This window comes from Erpetoichthys calabaricus, chromosome 9 (assembly GCF_900747795.2).
Source record: "Erpetoichthys calabaricus chromosome 9, fErpCal1.3, whole genome shotgun sequence".
NCBI lineage: Eukaryota > Metazoa > Chordata > Cladistia > Polypteriformes > Polypteridae > Erpetoichthys > Erpetoichthys calabaricus.
Genome location: NC_041402.2, coordinates 159095056 through 159115791, shown reverse-complemented (window position 1 = coordinate 159115791; position 20736 = coordinate 159095056). Strand labels below are relative to the sequence as shown.

At 39.5% G+C, this 20736-nt stretch overlaps 1 protein-coding gene across 1 annotated transcript in view; it reads left to right on the top strand.

Annotated features, from left to right (window-relative positions):
- Positions 1 to 20736, top strand: part of arhgap32b (Rho GTPase activating protein 32b) — a 599869-nt gene that overhangs the window by 431768 nt on the left and 147365 nt on the right. The window contains exons 10-11 of the mRNA XM_051932371.1: positions 1668 to 1790; positions 5717 to 5794. Coding sequence (XP_051788331.1) covers positions 1668 to 1790; positions 5717 to 5794 — 201 coding nt within the window. The remainder of the gene's footprint in view (positions 1 to 1667; positions 1791 to 5716; positions 5795 to 20736) is intronic.

Sequence of the window (20736 nt, the reverse complement as noted above, 5' to 3'; positions counted from 1 at the left end):
AGATTTATGATTAGTATAGACAGATAGAAAGAAAGAGATTTGTTTAAATTTTGAATTAAACTTTATTAATGAATACTCAACAAGTCATTTACAATAACAAAAGTAAAGCAAACAAAGAGAACCCCAACTTACCCCCCCCCCCCCCCCTCCCCCCCTTACCCCCCCCCCCCCCACCCCCCCCCCCCCCCCGATACTTAGAGAGAACAAGCGAACTTTGTTTGTCCCCAGGATGATATTTGGCTTCATTGATTAATAGCTGAACTACATTCTTTATCTGATTACTGGCCACCTCATTTAAAAGGCTAGGAACCCTGAATTTTTTCAGGTGTGTTTCATTACTGCATTAGTGCTGCCTAAGATGCCTCGACTTGCTTCTACCCAGCATTGCATTGTTCAGCATGAGGACCAAGGGCTGTGCCACTGAACGTCAAAAAAGCCATAATGAGGATGAAATACCAGAATAAAAGCATTAGAGTCATTGGTAAAACCTTAGATTCCCAAAACAAATTATCTGGAATATTGTTAAGAAGAAGAACGCACTGGTGAGCTCAGTTATTGCAAAGAGACTGGTAGGCTAAGGAAGACCTCCACTGCTGAGGAAAAGCCCCAAATGCCAGTGTGATAGATCAGATACAGTCTTCAGGAGACAGATGTGGATGTGTCAGAGAGTATTATCTGCAGAAGACATCATGAGCAGAAATACAAATGCAAACCACTAGTTAGCCACAAAAACAGGATGGCCAGATTACAGTTTGCAAAAAAGTACTTAAGAGCCTGCAGAATTCTGGAAAAAACATCTTGTGGACTGATGAGACAAAGATGAACCTGTATCAGAGTGATGGGAAGAGCAAAGTGTTGAGACAAAAAGGAATTGCCCAAGATCCAAGGTCTAAGACCTCACATGGAGATTGGGTATGTTAAAACTTGGGCTTGTATGGCCACCACAGGTACTGGAACACTTTTCTTCATTGATGATGGCAGTTACACAATGAATTCTGATGTGTATAGAAACATCTTACCCGCTCAAGTTCCTTTAAATGCCTCTAAGATGATTGGACAGCACTTCATCCTAAATCAAGATAATGATCCCAGACATACTTATAAGACAATACAGGAGTTTATTAAAGCTAAGAAATTGGAAAGTTCTTGAATTGTCAAGCTAGTCTCTCGATTTAAATCCAATTGATCAGGCCTTCCATATGCTGAAGAGAAAACTTAAGGGGATAAACCTATGAAACAAGCAGGAGCTGAAGAAGGCTACATTAGAAAATTGGCAGAGCATCACCAGAGAAGATCCTCAGCACCTGAGATGTCTATGAATCACAGACTTCAAACAGTCATTGTCTACAAGGAATATGCAGCAAAGCACTAAGTACAACTGCTTTCATTGGTAAATCCTTACAAACTCTCTGTCTTTCATATTATATATAATGTGAACCACTGTATACACAGATACACAGTATCACTGTACATGTACATGTTATGCATACACTCAGAGTTAATTTGAGTATATAGTAGTTCATATTTCAGCATTCAAGCTATGAATGCTTTGAATTAACATAGAATCAGCAGGTGCAGTGCAAGTAAATTTATTTATTATTTGTAGTACTGAATAAGTTATTTAACATCCTGGTTGAGTTTTGCTGTGTCTCTGTTTTTCACTTCAGATTGACAACAAGGGAAACCACTTGCTGGTACATGAGGAATCTTCCATTAATGTTCCTGCCATTGCTGCTGCCCACGTCATCAAACGTTACATTGCACAAGCTGGTGATGAGCTCTCCTTTGAGGTAGGAGAAGGGACGGTTATATGTTCTATGAATAACATATTTCACATTTTCATGTTACTTTTGAGTAATCCTCATATTTTCATTTCACACACATGTGAGTTCGTTTAACTGGTGACTGGTTTGAGTGTGCCTGTGATGAACTTGCACCTGATCCAGAGTTGCTCCTTTCCTTGTAGCAGGTGCTGATAAAAGTGGTTTCATTTTCTAAAATCCCAGAATTGGATTATATGTTGAGTGTTCCTTTCTGAATGCTAAAAGCTTACAGGTTAGATTAACTTGCAATTTTAACTTTTCCCAGTTTGTATGAGTTGAGTTACAGTAGACTTGGTATTTCATCCGGGAATTTTCTTCTGTCTTGCGCCTAATCCTGCTGGGATGATACAGTGCATGTCTGTGCTGAAGAACAGAAGAGCATTCCTAAACCTACTTAATCAATTTCAGTGTCGCAAGGGTCTGGAGATTACCCTGCCAGTGTCAGGAGTAGGGCAGGATCCAACCCCGAATATGCCACCAGTCAAGTCATAAGCCCACTCATATAACTGATGCTGCTAGGATTTACCCTGAATTGGATTAAGCAGGTTTGACAATGTTTTGCTATATACAGTATGTGTATGTAGTAAGTGAAATCCTACAATAAGCATAAATAAAACTAAAAAGGCAACTATAGCTAGTGGTTTACGATTTCTATTACTTGATTTTCTTTTCTGTAACTCTCATGTTCATTTTCAGCACTCTACATTTTTAGTATTGTCAAAAGGGGAAACCTTTACCTTACATCACGCTTTATTTAAATTATGACAAATTTTTATCTAGCCATTAATCCATTTAGCCTGCTCCCTTAGTCCAGATCAGTACACAATCCAACCCTAGACAGGGAAGAAGCCATACAGACACAGGAGCAGAATGTGTAGAAACACCATACAGATAGTGACCACGCTGGGTGTTAGTCCCGTTTTCCTGAAGCTGCTGGGCAGAGGCACTAAACAACTGCATCACTCCACCAAAAATATAGGCTGTTTTTTAGCCTCTACCAAGTGTCTTTTTGAAGTTGTTTCAAAATATATTCACAGTCTTGGACACTAACCTAGACCATTTTGGCCAAAACATTGTAGTTTGCACAGTGTGGTGAGCTCAGCTACCTGACATATACAGCAGGGAAAATAAGTATTGAACGCGTCAATGTTTTTCTCAATAAATATATTTGTATATATGTGTAATAAAGTAGAATGACACAGGGAATAAATAATAATTTCAGCCAAGAAACCAGCTGAAATCTGTCAGGATTTAGAAAGCAATCCTACCCCCTATCAGTGCAAATTAATGTCAGCTGGTTTAGTCCTAATTGATGGTCTATAAAAAGGTTTCTCGTTACCAAGGTGTCACACAAAAAGCATCTCATGATGGGTAAAAACAAAGAGCTCTCTGTAGACCTTCGCAACCTTATTGTTGCAAAACATACTGATGGCATTGGTTATAGATGTATTTCTAAACTTCTGAATGTTCCAGTGAGCAACTTTGGGGCTATAACCAGAAAGTGAAAAGAACATCAATTCACCATAAACCGGCCACGACCAGGTGCTCCTCGCAAGATTTCTGACAAAGGGTTTTCAACTAAGTATTAAATAAATTTCAGTAAGCGTGTTCAATACTTATTCCCTGTGTCATTCCACTGTATGACTCATAACTTGATTTATGAACTTATTTGTTTTGATTTCTTTTTATGTTTGGATTACTTGGGCTGTTACCGACATCTGGTGAAAATTTCATGTCAATAGCCCCACTAGAAATATATTTACTGAGAAAAACGACGTGTTCAATATTTATTTTCCCCGCTGTATGTGATGGGCTTTTGTAAGGAAAGTAGTAGCAAGATTAGTACGGTGTCTTTTCCACACTTCTGTTATTATATAAAATGTGTTATGTCCTAGACGCTTGAATTGTGATATATATGTATTATCTACATCACATATTATGAGCAACGTAATGGCGCAGTAGTTCGTGAAGCTCCTGCTGCCTGTGACGATGCGGGTTTGCTGCATGCTCCCATCTGCTGTCCGGGAGCCCTCAACCCGACACCGTCGGTAATGTTACTGATGAGCTAAGCAGTGATGCAACAATATAGCAAGTGGATGGTGCAAAAGTGTCAAGTGCTTTTATTAAAACAACAGAACAAAAACAGTGTTCAAATTAAATAAAGTGCAGTGATTCAAAACAGTCTTTCTTAAATAAATAATCCATAAGAACAATTGTGAAACTGTGGAGGTTAAAAACTATTAGAAAAATCTCTTCTTAAAAACAATGAGGTTAAAATAACGCAGGAAGCATTCCTTTTTTTAAAAAAACAATAACAACAAGCCCGGTGTCTCCTTTCCTCTTGCGGCTACCCTGCTTCACCCGTCTGGGCCCTGCAACAGGAGAGTCACCCTCTCAGGGGCTGGCCTTCTCTCCACTGCCCAACTGTTCGGTTTGCCTTACCGATCCCTGGCTACGGTAGGCCCTGCCAAACAGTGACTTGGGATTCCCCAATGACCAGGACTCTCACACTGGAGAAATCCACGTCCCAAGTCCCGATTCCTGCTGCCTTCCGCGGCCTTACGTGGTGAGTCATCCGCCCTTCATCACTGGTCACTCCCGCTACATGATCACTCAGCGGGAGCGACCACTACTACTACTCCCGGGTGTCGGCCCAACAACCAGTCTTCCTATACAGCTGCATGCGCGAGCCTGCACTCGCTCGCTCGCTCTCCCACACCGACTTTCTCTCTCCACTTCCTGCTTTCTCTTGCAACCTCCGTTCATTCTCGTTCTCTCTTTTTTTTTCCCCTAGCCGACTCGCGCTTCTATTTTATCAAGAGGGCATGGCAGCTGTAGCAAATTAGCAGCCCCAGGAACAATCATGGATGCGGGCAGTCTCTCACCTGTGCACTTAGGTGAGAAACGCCCACATCGCGAATCGCCCTGAGAATTGATTCAGCCACACAACCACTACGCCCCCTCGCTAAGCTGCGAGCGCGGTGATTATTTTAAAATGGGCTTTTGATGGGAGCTGTGGACCCGCTATACCACACTGCCTCATAGCTCTAGAAGTTTGAGTTCAGTTCCCAGGCCAGTCACTGTGTCCTTGGAGTCTGCACAGTATCCAGTTTGGATTTTCTTCAGTTTTGTTTAGATCCAGTATCCCAAAAATTCTCTGTTCAGCTAACTGGCATTTCTAAATTGGTGTGTTAGGAATTGATGCTTGAGAATATCTTTCAGTGGACTGATACTCCATTTCTGGCTGGTACCAGCCTTGTCTCTTGGCTTCTTGTGAACCACCAGTTCATCCATTTTCTAAACGTGTTAGAGACAATAGGGTCTAGAAGGTGGATGAATGTGTGTGGCTTTTTCATGACAAGTTGGCTTTACCTACATATAATTATAGATTGTACCATTAATTTTTAAAGACTCCACTATATTAGGACAAGACAGCAAAAAAAAAGTTCTGATTTTACAGTACATTATATTAGTGATGAGTAGTGTCAAGCAGAGATGCACTATTGTAAATTATACTGTGAAATGAAAGTTATGGAAATATTGGTTTAATATGTACAACTTTATGCTGCCCATTGCTTTAGCATCAAATCTGTGCTGTTATCACATGCCATGTAGCTTAGTGTTTGAGCCATTAGAACTTAAATTGCAGAGTTATTATTTTATTGTGCACTATGACTCACAAGCAAGTCACTTAACGTACCTGTGCTCCAATCTTAAAACTATTTCTGTATGTGCAAAGCAGCTTAGAGTGGTATTAGCCATGCAAAGGTGCTGCATAAAGCAAAAAGAGTGTTTACATAAACTTCTGTGATTTTATGGGTATGTTTTTTGAATTGGAACACTAATCTCTGCCACTGCCTTTCCTTTTTTATTATTTCTGATATTGTCTTCAGGTGGGAGATATTGTGTCTGTGATTGACATGCCGCCCAAGGAGGATACCACATGGTGGAGAGGAAAACATGGCTTTCAGGTAAAGAGACTCTTCTGCTCCATATATAATGAGAAGGATTTTTATTTAATGTAGAGTAAACATAACAGTTAGAATAGAAAGTACAATGGAAATAGAAAGTAAAAATGGGTAAAAATAGCAGAAGCTTGGTTATTATAGGGGCTACCTGTACAAATAATAGACCCTGACTGCCATCTACCAGCACATTTTTCCAATGTTTACTGCAATTTGTGCTGTGTATTGTCTCCGTGTGTTCTGAAATTAAAGCATAGAAAGTGAGGTTTGCTTAGTTTGACCACTGTTAAGGTAATTTTTAAATTGTCGTCTTGTGATGTGCCTATCTCACAAGTGGTTAACGCTTATAAACTTGTCTGCTGTGTGGCTTTGGATCCTTCTAAAGTTTCTCTAGTTTCCAAGTTCCTTTCGATGTTGTAGTAAACTGTACTCACTGACAGCCCAGCTTGCTTTGAAGGTTCTCTATAAAGAAAAAAGACTTATGCTTTTAATAATTGTAATTGTTTGTCCGTCTTCCTTTGTTAATTGACTTTTCTTATCGCCATTATGATAGCAATATACAATGCAATATCATCTAAATAATACTTCAGATGGTGTAGCAACCCAGTTTGTTCCAACACTGCTTTTACACAGATGGAGGGTTTGTAAGTAATCGACAAATGTTGGGACACCTGGTAGGAACTGGTTGCATGAATTTTCAAGGCTTAATTAACTTCACTTGCTGTAGAAAAGCTATAAGTTGTTACCTCATTACTTGTTCCCCAAAAAGGCCTTTTTGTAGAACTCTAAAAATTACATTATTTTTTTAGTTTTTGGTAACCTAAATATTTTCTTTAACTTTGTCATTTTATCACTTACCTTTCAAGCACTTACCAGAAACTAGAAGTAATGCCATAACTAGAGTCACTGCTGATTATTGGATCTGCAAATAAGAAAAAAGGGAGAGACATAAGGCAACAGTGGCAGCCCTTGGTCAGGGGTGGAATTACAGGCAGAAGTTCCAACACAACACAGGTTTTTATTTAGCTATGGGAAACTCTTCCCAAACGCTTCCCACCTAAACAACACAGTACATAGTACAAATAAAGCAGCACATAGCACTTCTTTTCTTTGCCTTTTCCTATCTCTTTCCACCTCCACTCCTCCTTCAGCAAGCTTCGTCCCTCTTCCTCCTGATTTTGGCTCCCGGAGTAGTGTCAGGCAGCTCCTTTTTAAGTAATCCCTGGAAGTACTTCAATGTCCCAAAGGCTTGACCTGGGAGCACTTCTGGGTAAGGCTGAAGCCCCATGAAGTAGGGCTCTCCAGTCCCTGCAGTATCCCCTGGCAGCACCCAACAGGGCTGAGTCACAGAACTCTAATTCCCATGATACCCTGTAGGAAACTGTGGTACTGCCGCAGCCCAGGGGGACTGCAATCTAACGCCCCAGAGAGATAATTCCCTACTCAATTGAATTTCCTTCGTAATCAATTAAGCATCCATCAGTATCTATACATCCATCCCCTGGTCCTTCCAATACGGGGGTATCCCTCACTATATATACACACACACACACACACACACATACACACACACACACATTCCTTTATAAAACAACATTCTCAAACCCACTTTACCTAATTAAGTGTCTCAAAAGGCCAGAGCCTATCCTGAGAGAGAAGCAGTCCACTGCTTGGTGCAACCAAGCACACACCTACAATCACACAGGATCAATGTGCCACATAAACTGTATAAGTTTGTGATTATGGAAATAAAATAGTGAAGATTTCTCCCACACTGAGAAAATGAAGACTACACAACCAAAGTATTGCGTCTCTAACCTTTACAGATACATACTAACGAAGCCCTTCACTAACTTCACAATTTTTATATGCACGTACCCTGTATGGCTAAACATATGTGTTCAACTCTTCGAATTGTTGAGTTCAAGTGTTTCAGTCACATGCATTGTTAATAGGTACATAAAATCAAGCACAAAGCCATGTAACCTCCATTGACAAACATTGGTATTAGAGTAGGTTGTACTGAAGATCTCACTGATGTTAAGTGTGGCACTGTTATCAGATGCAAGCTAGTCTGTGAAATTTACTGTATACTGTGCTAGATCTGCCCACATCAACTGTAAGTGCTATTAATATGAAATGGAAGCATCAAGGAGCAACAGCAGCTTGGTCATGAAGTGATAGACCACACAAAGTCATAGAGTGGAGCGGCTAAGTGCCGAAGCACATAGCATTTACAGTGAAAATCACCTATCGTCTATTGCATCACTCACAGTAAAGTTCCAAACTACCTTCGGAGGCAACATCAGCATATGATCTGTGCATCATGAGTGTCGTGGGTTTTTCATGGCTGAACTGCATCACACAAACCTATGATCATCACTATGCTCAATGCCAAGTGTAGGCTGGAGTGGTATAAATGCAGGGGTTCTCAAAGTCAGTCCTGGGGGCCCACTTTGGCTTCAGGTTTTTGTTTCAACCAGATTCATAAACAGTGACACCTGATAACACTGATCTCAATTAATTAGCTGGTATTTTTTTCTCTTGTCTTATTCTACATTAAGAAAGCACAGCAGCATGATTTTTACATTTATAAGACATTTAGAAATATTTCCATTTTTGCTGTATATTTAAATGCTTAACTCCATTTTGTTGATTTTGCCCTTTCTCTGTGCAGTTTGCTCCCTTCATTGTATCTTGATAATGACAATTAAAAACGACACCCAGGCAAACAACACTGAATAATCAAAGGCTGCAAGTACTTTAGTATCAGACCCACTAATTAGAAAATAATGAATTAATTAAACAATTAGAACACTCTGGGAAAAAATAGAATGAAAATCAGGATGAAAATATTGTTAAAAAGAAAAAAAACATTATTCCCATATAACTGCTTGGTACAATTTAATATATATTTACATATATATTTACCAAACTTAATTTTCTAATTTCTACATTGTTCCCAAGACACAGAACTTGGGAAATGACAGTTTACTTAATTAGCCCAGGAGTCCAATTAAAAACAGAAGCTGGTTGGAACAAAAACCTGCAGCCACTGTGGGTCCCCAGGGCCGACTTTGAGAACCCCTGGTGTAAAGCATCCCACCGCTGGACTCTGGAGTAGTGGAAATGTGTTCTTTGGAGTGAGGAATCACAATTCACTATATGCTACTGTGATGGATGAATTCTCATAGACACACTCCAAAATCTTGTAGAACGCCTTCTTATAAGGCTGTTAATAGCTGCAAAGGTAGGGGAGATTTTAATGCTCATACTTTTTAAATGGGATGTCCACCGAGCTCATATAGGTGTCAGGTGTCCACAAACGTTTGATCATATAGTTCAGTAAGTACAGATGCAGAGATTCATATTTATGTTTACTTATTTATTAGACATACTTTAAGCTCTAGGAGTTTTGTTGCACAAAACACTTTCACTCAAGTTCTGCCTTCTTTCCAAAGGACTCAGTGCCAATTGTACAAGCTGTAATTACTGTATGCAAAATGAATCAGACAAATTATAAGGAGCAGGCTGCCAAGCTTTCTGAATCATAGGCCATTTACTTCTGTCATGTTTGACTGTGGAGTAGTTAAACAAACCTGTGCAGTAATTTAAGTGTCTTTTTTGATTGGGTGTGGTTCAAAATGTTTAACAAAATGTCGTAATCTGTATGAAGATTAATTTGCAGAGTCATAGAATGGCCTTCTTGTGTTTTTATAGCGTGTAGGGTGTGGATTTAATACATTTTTGTTTTTGTGTTAGAAGTGGAGTATTGTGTTGTTCTTCTACCATAATTATTATGTTCTATCAATTTGTCTTAATTTAATATTGTACCTTTTGTCACAAGTATCTTCACAATAAGATGTTTGTTCAAGAGACACTATAATATTTTTATCTACTGTATTTTCTGTGAGGCTATTGTGTAATTCACCTGTGATTTAGCTACCAAAATGCACCTCCTACTTGAATACATTAATTCGCTTTCTACTATTCATCACTCTAGCTAATTCAATTCAGTTTATTCTTATATTCAGCTCTCCACTGAGTACAGACATTTACTTACATAAACACACTTCCATCCATCTACTGTATTTTTATATCCCACCATTTCGGTTCAAAAATCAATCCTGGATAGGGCCCCAGTCCATAGTGGACCACACATACTCATATGGGACCGATATAGACTCATCATTTTGTCTAACACACACACAACTTAGGGCTTTGGAAGAAAAATTGGGGCATCCACAGGGGGACCAACCCAGACCCAGAGATAATCTATAAACTACACACGGATAGTAACTGGTCCGGGCTTCATACCCAGGATTATGGAGCTATGAGTCACCAGCCCTAGCCACTGTGCCACCATGTTACATATAAACACACATACCAAGGTAAATAAGTAAGAGTTTATAAGAGGTCAGTATCCATCCATCCATCCATCCATCCATTTTCCAACCCGCTGAATCCGAACACAGGGTCACGGGGGTCTGCTGGAGCCAATCCCAGTCAACACAGGGCACAAGGCAGGAACCAATCCTGGGCAGGGTGCCAACTCACCGCAGGACACACACAAACACACCCACACACCAAGCACACACTAAGGCCAATTTAGAATCATGTTCAGGTAAAATATAATCAAAGACATACAAAAAGAGGTTATAACAAAAAAGATACAGCCATTTATTAACGGAGGGGGGGGTAGGAAAAAACTCCATTTAACAGCATTCCTAAAGATGATATACTGTATGTATAGGGTCTACAGTCCTTTAGAATAAAAAATATCAGGAGTGGTCTCCCCTAGACTTTCTCGAATACTCAGATATGGGGATGGATATTTAAGGAGTAAACCATAAGACAATAATTATATTTTTATATTATGTACATTAAAGAGCCATCAACATCAAGTCAAATCAAATTAATAATATATTGAACAATTATTATAAAAGTAAATCGAACACTGCAGCTGTATGAATGAAAGAGTACCACTTCCGGTTAGCGGAAATAGCTCAAAAGTTGATAGAAATCTACATTTTGTACCTAATACTTGTATGCAAAATTTGGTTGACCTAAGTGAAAGCGTACTCAAGTTATCATGTTTACATACACACACACACGCAGACATAATTCCAAAAATGTATATGAGAAAGTAAAACAGATTTTAGGTGACCCAGACCAAGTGGCCACTTTTCCTCTTAGCATACACTACATGTTGAAGTCCACAAGTGTTGTTTAGTATGATGGTTCAGTGACATGTTACTGAGTACACTAAGTACACTCACTGACAAATTATTAGGAACACCTGTACACCTGTTTAACCATGCAGTTATCTAATTAGCCAATCATGTGGCAGTAGCACAATACATAAAATCATATGGATAAAGGTTGTGGTCTTCAGTTAATATTCACATCAAACACCAGAATAGGAAAAAATGTAATCTCAGTAATTTTGACCAGTACCTGATTGTTGGAACCAGACATGCTTGTTTAAGTATTTCTGTACCTGCTGATCTCCTGGGATGTTTATCACACAACAATTTCTAGACTTGACTCATAAAAACAAAAAAAACATCCAGTGAGTGGTAGTCCTACAAATTGAATCAATGAGAAAGGTGAAAATATAATGGCCAGACTGGTTCAAGCTAAAAGAAAGGCAGCAGTAACTCAGATAACCACTCCTTACAACTGTGGTGAGCAGAAAAGCATTTGAGAATGCATAGCTCGTAAAAACCCTTGAGGTAGATGGGCTGCAAATGCAGAAGACCACATTGGGTTCCACTCCTGTCAACCAGAAACAGAAAGCTGAGACTTCAGTGGGCAGAGACTCCCTAAAACTGGACAGTTGAAGCCAGAAAAACATAGCCTGATCTGATAAATCTTAATTTCAGCTCACACACAGATGTTAAGGTCAGAATTTCGCACCAACAGCATAACACCATGCACCCAACCTGCCTTGTGTCAACAATCCAAGCTGATGGTGAAGGTGTAATGGTGTGGGAATTGTTTTCCTGGCAGTTTTTGGACCCATTAATACCAATCAATCATCACTTGAATGCCACAACCGCTATGAGTATTGTTGCTGACCATGTGCATCTTTTCATGGCCACAATTATCTAATCATCCAATCACTACTTCCTGCAAGACAATGCACCATGTCAAAATCAAAAGTCATCTCCAGCTGGTTTCATGTACATGACAATCTTCAGTGGCCTTCCCAGTCACCAGATCTGAATCCAACTGAACACCTTTGGGATATGGTAGGACAGGAAATTCACAGATAAACATGGAGCTGACAAATCTGCAGAAATGTAAGGATACAATCATGTCAACATGTACCAGAATCTCAAAGGAATGTTTCCAACATGTTGTGGAACCAATGAAACAAAGAGTCGAGGCTGCTTTGAGAGCAAAAGGAGGCCCTAATCAATATTTATATAGTGGCCCTAATAATTTGTCCAGTGTGTGTACGTATGACCAGAAATTTTAAACTTACTCAACAAGACTGATTTGTGGTCCTCTTTCTTGTCTGTCTTTTAATTTGTCCTTCAGTAATTTTTCCACTATATTTTTTTCTCACACACCAAGTTAATAATTGTAACTTCTGATCAACAGAGACATGGTGAATTATGTTAGAGATTACCTCCTTCCACCCATTCGCTTTCTGAGCATTTTTAGTCTAACTTGAGGTTTGTGGCAGCTGCACAAAAACAAAAAGAACAAACACAACAACTGACAGAATGGTAGATTTCCCATTAATGTTGAAAAACATGAACACCCGTTTGTGTTTTTCCCTCTTTGTTTTCTTAATAGTTGAATTAAATATTGATTTGCAGAGTTATTTCTGACATTATGACAGTATGGTGGTGTTTGGTGTTTTTCCAGTGCTCCAGAAGACTGGTTTGAATTCCAGCCCAGTCCCTGTCTTTGTGGAGTTTATAGTTTGGTATTTCACCAAGTCTGGTTTTTTCCCACATTCTAAAAACCATGCAGATTTGGTCAAGTGGTTACTTTAAATTGGCCCATTTATGAGTTTAGGAAATCGATTGGCACCTGGTCCAGTTTGTATCTTCTGCATCTGTGTTCTATGATTTTTTTTCCATATCCTAAAACCATATGAGGATAGTGGTTGAATCTAAATTGTCCCAAAATGCATGACTATGGTTGTCTGTGTCCTGTGACCCTGGACATGGTGCCAAATGTTAATCTGATAGGCTTCAGCTTATGGTAACTCTGCACTGGAACGAGGTGGTTAGGAAAATTAATAAATGATTAATTCCTGGGTTTATATTGTTGAATAAGTTCATTCTTTATGTATTCAGCATGTTCTCCTTGTTCCATTTTTTCTAACACATTTCAAGTGTGCGTGTTTGTGTTTGTGTGTAAGTATACCCTGCAATGCACTGGTAACCCATCCAGTGTTAGTTCCTGCCTTCTATCCAGTATTGCACCTTCAGCCTCATGTATCATCTGTGTTTATCGAGTTCAAGAATGAACAGAATTGATAAAAACTGAGGGCTGCATGTCATATTGAATCCTAGGATGAACGATATTACAGAACAAAAAGCACAATGGCAACGCCTACTGTAGTTATGCTTCAGGCAATAAGTACAGAGTTTGGCACTGACTCTTTTCATTGCAAAGCTTTCACTAAACAATTCCTTTTTACAATCATGCTTTCCTCTAACTTTGCCTTTCATTATGATTCCATCTTCACTTAAAGTGTGTGGAGGCCAGACCATTAAGCTCATTCACCTCATTTGGTGAAGTAAAGCCTAACCTGTAAAAGTACTGTGTCGTGTCTAGGTGGCAAGGTGTCTATTTCAACAACATGACTAGACTATTCTTTCCATCAAGAGAATCCATCACTTTAGTTTCCTCTGTAGTGCTTTTTATTTGTTTCACTATTTTGTCAAAAAAGTATAGACTTGGGATATTTTGCTATAATCTTTTTAAGATTTGAAATCCTTGCGTAGTCTGGTAGCATGCTGGTTATTGTCACTGTCCTGCAGCTCGAACGTCTTGGTAATGTATGTCCACACTACTACATTTTCATTTAAAAATAGCATTTTAAACTAAAATGTTCTCTGTTCACATTAGACATTTCTTATGGTTAACAAAAGTATCTCAGTCCACAACAAAACTACCAAAAATCACATATCACAAATTTGAATCCCCATGAAACTCATATTCCCTTGTGCTTTATGCACTTTTAAATTAATCAATGCCTGCAGGGCTCTGATAGGACATTAATAGCTTAAGAAAAAAAAAAAAATGAAATTCTTTAAGGAACTCAGTGAAGTGCCCCCATGTCACGTTAAAGAACTGATCACAACTGAAAGCAGCAGTCTTCAGAACTGTCGACGGTAGATCAAGTTTAAGTTATAGGCATTGATAAGAGGCTGTCAGCTGAGTCAATCAGTCAATCTGATTTTCACACAGCTTCACAACGGTAATGCAGCCGACCACAGTTTTTATTGCAAAACTGTAACAATAGGTTAATTATTTTCCTTTCACGCATGTATGCAGCATTCAAACTGTTCAAAATGCAACTTAGATGCAGGTAAAGGTAAAGCAACACAACAAGTGTCATGGAAAGCAACTCTTCTACATCCACAGTGTGAGAATATGACTGGGATTCAATCAGGGGATGGCTGTGTAATCAGCACAAAGCAATCAGAGCATGATCAGCATTTTTGCCCTTCCATACTGAACACGTCAAGCCAGCATTTTCAAAGACCATACAGCACTTAGAGATGTCTCCATTTTTAGAGGTTGAAAATGCCAGGAAAGGCAAAATCTGGGACTAGTATTTTAATGACATATAGCAGTGTCAATGGGGCCTTCGATCCTAGCCTAGTCAATATTTGTGTGGAGCCTTTGCGTTCTCCGACTCTGTGGTACTCCTGTTTTCCTCCCACATCCCAGAGAAATGCTTGATAGAATCTTTGATGTCTTTATATTGACTCTATGTGAATGAATGAGTGTGGGTGGATGCATACGGGTTCTTTGTAAAGGAGTGGCACTTTGTCCAGGAATGGTTTTCTGTCTTGTGCCCAGTGCTGCCAGGATAGGCTTGGCCTACCATAATGCTGAACTGGATTAAGTCGATTTGACGATGGATGGGCGGTTAAATATAAATGCATATATGACCCAGTTTTCTGTGAATGCTGCAAGTAATTCAGTGTTGTTGTCTTCCACAGCCCACTCTTTGCCAGAGAGGTTACTTCGTAACTATAGAAAGCGACAGCTGTTAGTGTTGGTCCATAATTAAAAATAAATAAAAAACAGGAATGATCTTTTCACAAGAAGGGATGTTATTTAGACACCCTAATAGAGTGAACTGACTTAATTATGTTCTCTATTTCCGTAGATCATTTGCAGAGACAATTTACACCAACTGCCGTTTTTTTGCTTGCCTTACAATCTACTAATCAAATACAGGCCTGCTAAACAATGATATGCAATTTTGAATGCAGACATACTTGTTTGCTCAGTAGCTCCTCCTTGCTTATGATGGCACAGTAATAAGAGTTGAAAAAGAAACACCGGCACAAAAAGAATTTGTCTGGATAAGGCTTTCTTGCCAAGAAATCTGCCATGTAGAGCAATCTGTGGGAAAAATGTTTTTAAAATAGGCGTGGAATCAAGGTGTACAAAGTAAGCTGTAAACCAAGTCTGGTCAGTGCCAGCCTGCCTAGAAGAACACAAAGCTGCCATTTGTTTACTTTGTGGGGTGGCTGGCATTTTATTAAGGGTGAACTCCAATATGCCCTTTTATACACTCTTTTCCTGACATGTGAGCATATGTTATTTTAAATGCATATGTACTGTATTACACAATGGAGTCAACATTATAGCAATGTATTTAATAAGTATAATGCCCACCTGCACCTTCTAAACTGTAGATACTAAACACATGATAATATTGTACACACTAAATAATCATCCCTATATTTTTATTCTTCCATACCTGTTTATTGGAGGCAAAGTTATCTTCTTAATTTTTGCATTACATTACATTCTTAAATCCACTCAAGTCATTGCAGGATCTTCAAGAGCTAAAACTAATTTTGGCAGTATTATGTGCAAGACAAAGTTGGAATTAATTCTGAACAGGACATCAGCCCATCATAGGTCCCACTCTCATGTGCCAACTCACAAAGGATCAATTTACAAATAGAAAATTAATTGGCACTGTTGTCTTTGGGGATGTGTCAAGAAAACTGGAGAACTTGGAAGAAAACTCAGGCAGAGACAAAAGTGATGTACAAACTTCACACTGACACTGCCTCCCATTTTGCTTTGAGTGGAATCATAACTGCCAGACCTGTACATAGAAACCCAGAGACAGGAGAGAGAAGCCAGGACTGGGCAAAGTGAGAAAGAAGAAGAAATAATAATGGAAATGCAATTTGTAGTTAGAGCACATGCAGGTTTACTACCTTGCTTAGGGGCACAGCAAGTCAGAGGTGAGGGCCGCACCTATATCCTTGGTGGATAAAATTCAGTATCTTGGCTAGTATTCCACATTGTCTGCAGTGGACATACCAGTCCATCAAAGACAGCTCTCCATCCACAATATCATCGCTTGAAAAGTATGTTGCATATGTTTATGGAACTTCTATTGTATCAGGTTAGGCTGGCGGTTTAAATACAAAGTGACAAGACATAGCTATAGCTTTAGCAGTAACATGATTATGTGAATCAAATGTGATTTTTTTTTTCTTTAGAGGTATGTTAAATGCAAAAATAAATAAAGTCGGCTAATACAGCCCAATTACGACGTGTTTCCTGAAATGACACCCTTCTGAAGCACACCACCCAAAACATCCCGGATAAAGCAAAATAAATGGTTCTTAATGAGCACAACTCTTTTTTCAAGTGATGATATAATCGATGGAGAGCTGTCTTTGATGGACTGACGTGTCTCCTGCAGGCATTGTGGAATACCAGCCAAGATACTGGGTTTTATCTACCAAGAATGCCAGTTAAGTTCCCCATTCTGACTTGCCGTGCCCCTAGCAATTCACTAAACCTGCATGTGCTCCAGTTGGAAATTGCACTTCTGTCTTCTTCTTTTTCTTCTTCTACTTCTGTTGCTGCTGCTTCTTCCTTTGCTTCTGCTCACTTTTGTGTGGGGTAACAGTATTTGGCCAGAATTCTCTGCCTGATACACCTTTCTCCTTTAGATCCCCCTTCACACAGTCCGTCCCTCTTTGGTCGTCATCATCTTCTCCATCTCGACACTTCCATATAATAATAATAATAATTCTTTACATGTATGTAGCGTTTTTCTCACTACTCAAAGCTATTTACATAGTGAGTGTGGTGCCACTTCAACCATCACTAATGTGTAGCATCCACCTGGATGATGTGATGGCAGACATTTTTGTGCCAGTCTACTCACTATACATTAGCTGTTAGGTGGTGAATTGGTGAGAGAGAGAGCCAGTTAGAGACAGGGGCTGAGTAGGAGGCCAGAACGACTAGGCCTAGACATTGGGGTACATCCTGCACTTTACAAAGGATTCCCAAGGTTATTTTATGACCATGGAGAGTAAGGACCTTGGTTTTACATCTCACCCAAAGGACATTTTTACAATACAGTGCCCCCATTGGTGCACTGGACAATTGGGATCCACATTCAGACCACAGGGTAAGCCCCCCCAAAATCCCCAAGCGCTTGCCTGACCAACACTTTTTCCAGCAACAACCCAAGTTTTTCCTAGATTGTGTCCTATCCAAGTACAGGCTTGGCCTGAACATACTTAGCTTCAAGAGGATGACCTATTATGTGAATTTCCCATCGGGATTAATAAAGTATCTATCTATCTATCTATCTATCTATCTATCTATCTATCTATCTATCTATCTATCTATCTATCTATCTATCTATCTATCTATCTATCTATCTATCTATCTATCTATCTATCTATCTATCTATCTATCTATCTATCTATCTATCTATTCTGAAGTGCAGGTTGGTATGGCGGATTCATTTCCCCACCTTATTTACCTTTCTCCTAATTACATGCTTATAGCACTTTAAATCTCTTTATGTTTTCTTTGAGATTTCTAAAACTTCATCTGTCCTGCAGATTCTCTCATCCTTGATCTTATCAACTTTTGTTGTTCCACACATACATCTCAACATCCTAATATCTGCATAAATTTATTTCTGAAATTGTACCTTTGGATTGTATTTAACTGTATAAAGTGTAGTGTTGTTTTTTTATATCATATCTTTAGTGAGTTTCACCTCCCCACAGTCCTAAAAGTCTACACATGTAATGCAATGTATTGCTGATACACAGTATGTTTGTTTTTAATTTAATCTTTTAAATATTTTTTCCCTCCATCAGGGGGCAGCATTTTCATGTTCTCCACTGGCCAGCCAGCATTTCTGGGTGGTATCAGGCCAATTGAAATTCTGAAAAGTTTAGTAACATGAAGCAGTTCAACTTTCACTGTGTTGGACACAAATTTTCAAAGGTTATGTAATTGTGACCGTCTTTAGAGGTTTTGTTTTTACTACCCTTATTCTGTGGTTGTGTTAGTAAATGTCCTTTTTCCTGCATGTTGTGATTTCCATGCCATCCTACGTTGTGGCATTTTTATTTCTGTGAGAGTTTGCTTTCTAGAGTCTGTTGTCATAGCATGTTCTGTGAATGACACTGTATAATGTAAAGATTGATTATTACTGCTAGTGACATTCTCACCATCATCCACAAAAGGTAACAAAGTTTAGGTGTGTCAGCAATAGTTGAAAATTGCGTATTCATACATCATTCATTCATTAATAAAAAGAGCTTATTCTGGTTCAGGTTTATTGGTACCAGAGGCTATCCCACCAGCATAAGGCACGGAAACATACAAATACACTCAGATTCACTCATTTAAAATCGGCACAAAGCCTTCATAAATGTATCTGGGATGTGAAAGAAAACTGCAGTACCTGAAATAAAACCCTGCAGCCAAACAGAGAAAACCTCCATACAAACAGAGTCCATGCTAGGATTCAAATCAAATACTCTGGAGCTGAGAGGCATAAGTGATGACCTATACACCACTGTGCTGATTTCTACAACAAGCTATTTAAACTGATGATTAAAAAATAAGTTGAAAGTTAATCTCAGCAAAATCCACAAAACCAGTCAAGCACTTCTTTGTCACATTCCTTCTCCTCCCAATGACATTGCTTGTTTTGATGAGAAATGCCTGTTACATGCTGACACAACTGACACTTTATTTTTTCGGTTGCCTAAGATGTGAATTAGTTATCAGAATGCCTATAATCCAAATTGAAGGCATCCCGTAGTGAGTGGCCTACCTTTGGTCAAGACATTCTACTCCAGTAATCATAAAAGTGCAATGTGCAAACTCAAATCAGACAGCAGCTGGGATAGGAACTGAACCCAGGTCCTTGGATCTGTGAGACAGTAGCACTGTGCCATGCTGGCAAATTATTTAACTACAAATACCTTGGACAAGGATTAATATTTTCATTGACACAACACAGTGAAGCGATTAGTCTCTTTTATAGGCTACCTTGCAGGCTGCCCTAGCATGGGCACAGGGCTTAGATGTTTTGTAAATAGAAAGTTAATTTTGGCCTTTTAAGATCTATATAAACCAATAACCCTCTCACTCTATTGGATAAGTCTGTAATCTAATTGAAGGAGAACATAGGTGACCCACGTGGGGCATTGTTCGGGGAATAGTACCTTTATTGTCTTGCTTTCAGTCTAGCTGAAGGCAGAGTGATTTTTTTCTCTTGCAAAAATCTGCTGATTACCAGTAATCTTGTTCTTGCTCAGTTGTTATTGTTAAAGTAATCCTCAGCAGCTTTTTTTCAATTAATTTACCATAAGCACCCTCTGTCAGCTCCCTTCCATTTCATTCATTCCAATTCATGACAGTTTACTTTGGGTTTGTGTAGGGGGAAACCCCCTTACCCACAACTGCAGTGCATCTCTCATCTTCTCAGTTTAACTCCTTCTTTGCCATGCAATGATAATCACTGCTTCTTTAAAGGGAAAAGGTTATGAAAGTGTGTAAATTGTAGTATGCTGTATAGGGATGAGACGGGATTAGGGTTAGGTTTAGGGAAAAAGGCAGGTTTCCTATGGGCTCCATCCACAAAGCTACAATATGAGCTATTTGTTTTTGGTCCTATAGGTGCCCAGCAGACACGCCATCAACACCAATTTGTTTTGGTCTGTTTAATCAACGAGGCCCCCTCATGTTTAAGCCAGTTGGAAAGTGTGTCTTAAGTTTTTTTGTCCCATCCCTTTCTACCTCTTTTCTCTCCTTATTTTGATATTATGTGTTATATTCTAGTAAAGCAGTGAATTAAGACAGAACATTTTTTTTTGTACTTAAGTATAGGATAGTTCAGGGGATTGGTAATGTCCATCCATCCATCCATTTTCCAACCCGCTGAATCCAAACACAGGGTCACGGGGGTCTGCTGGAGCCAATCCCAGCCAACACAGGGCACAAGGCAGGAAACAATCCTGGGCAGGGTGCCAACCCACCGCAGGACACACACAAACACACCCACACACCAAGCACACACTAGGGGCAATTTAGAAACGCCAATCCACCTAACCTGCATGTCTTTGGACTGTGGGGGGAAACCGGAGCGCCCGGAGGAAACTCACGCAGACACGGGGAGAACATGCAAACTCCACGCAGGGAGGACCCGGGAAGTGAACCCGGGTCCCCAGGTCTCCCAACTGCGAGGCAGCAGCGCTACCCACTGTGCCACCGTGCCGCCCCGGATTGGTAATGTCTATTTTAGAATTAGGGTTTGTTTTTGGGATGTTTGTCTTAAGTTTAGGGGCATAATGTTATCTTAATTCTGATATTATCTGGTAAGGTTTAGGATTTGTGTTGGGGTTGGTGCTGAAAGAAACCGGACTTAGTTGCTGGCTTAGGGTTGATGAGAC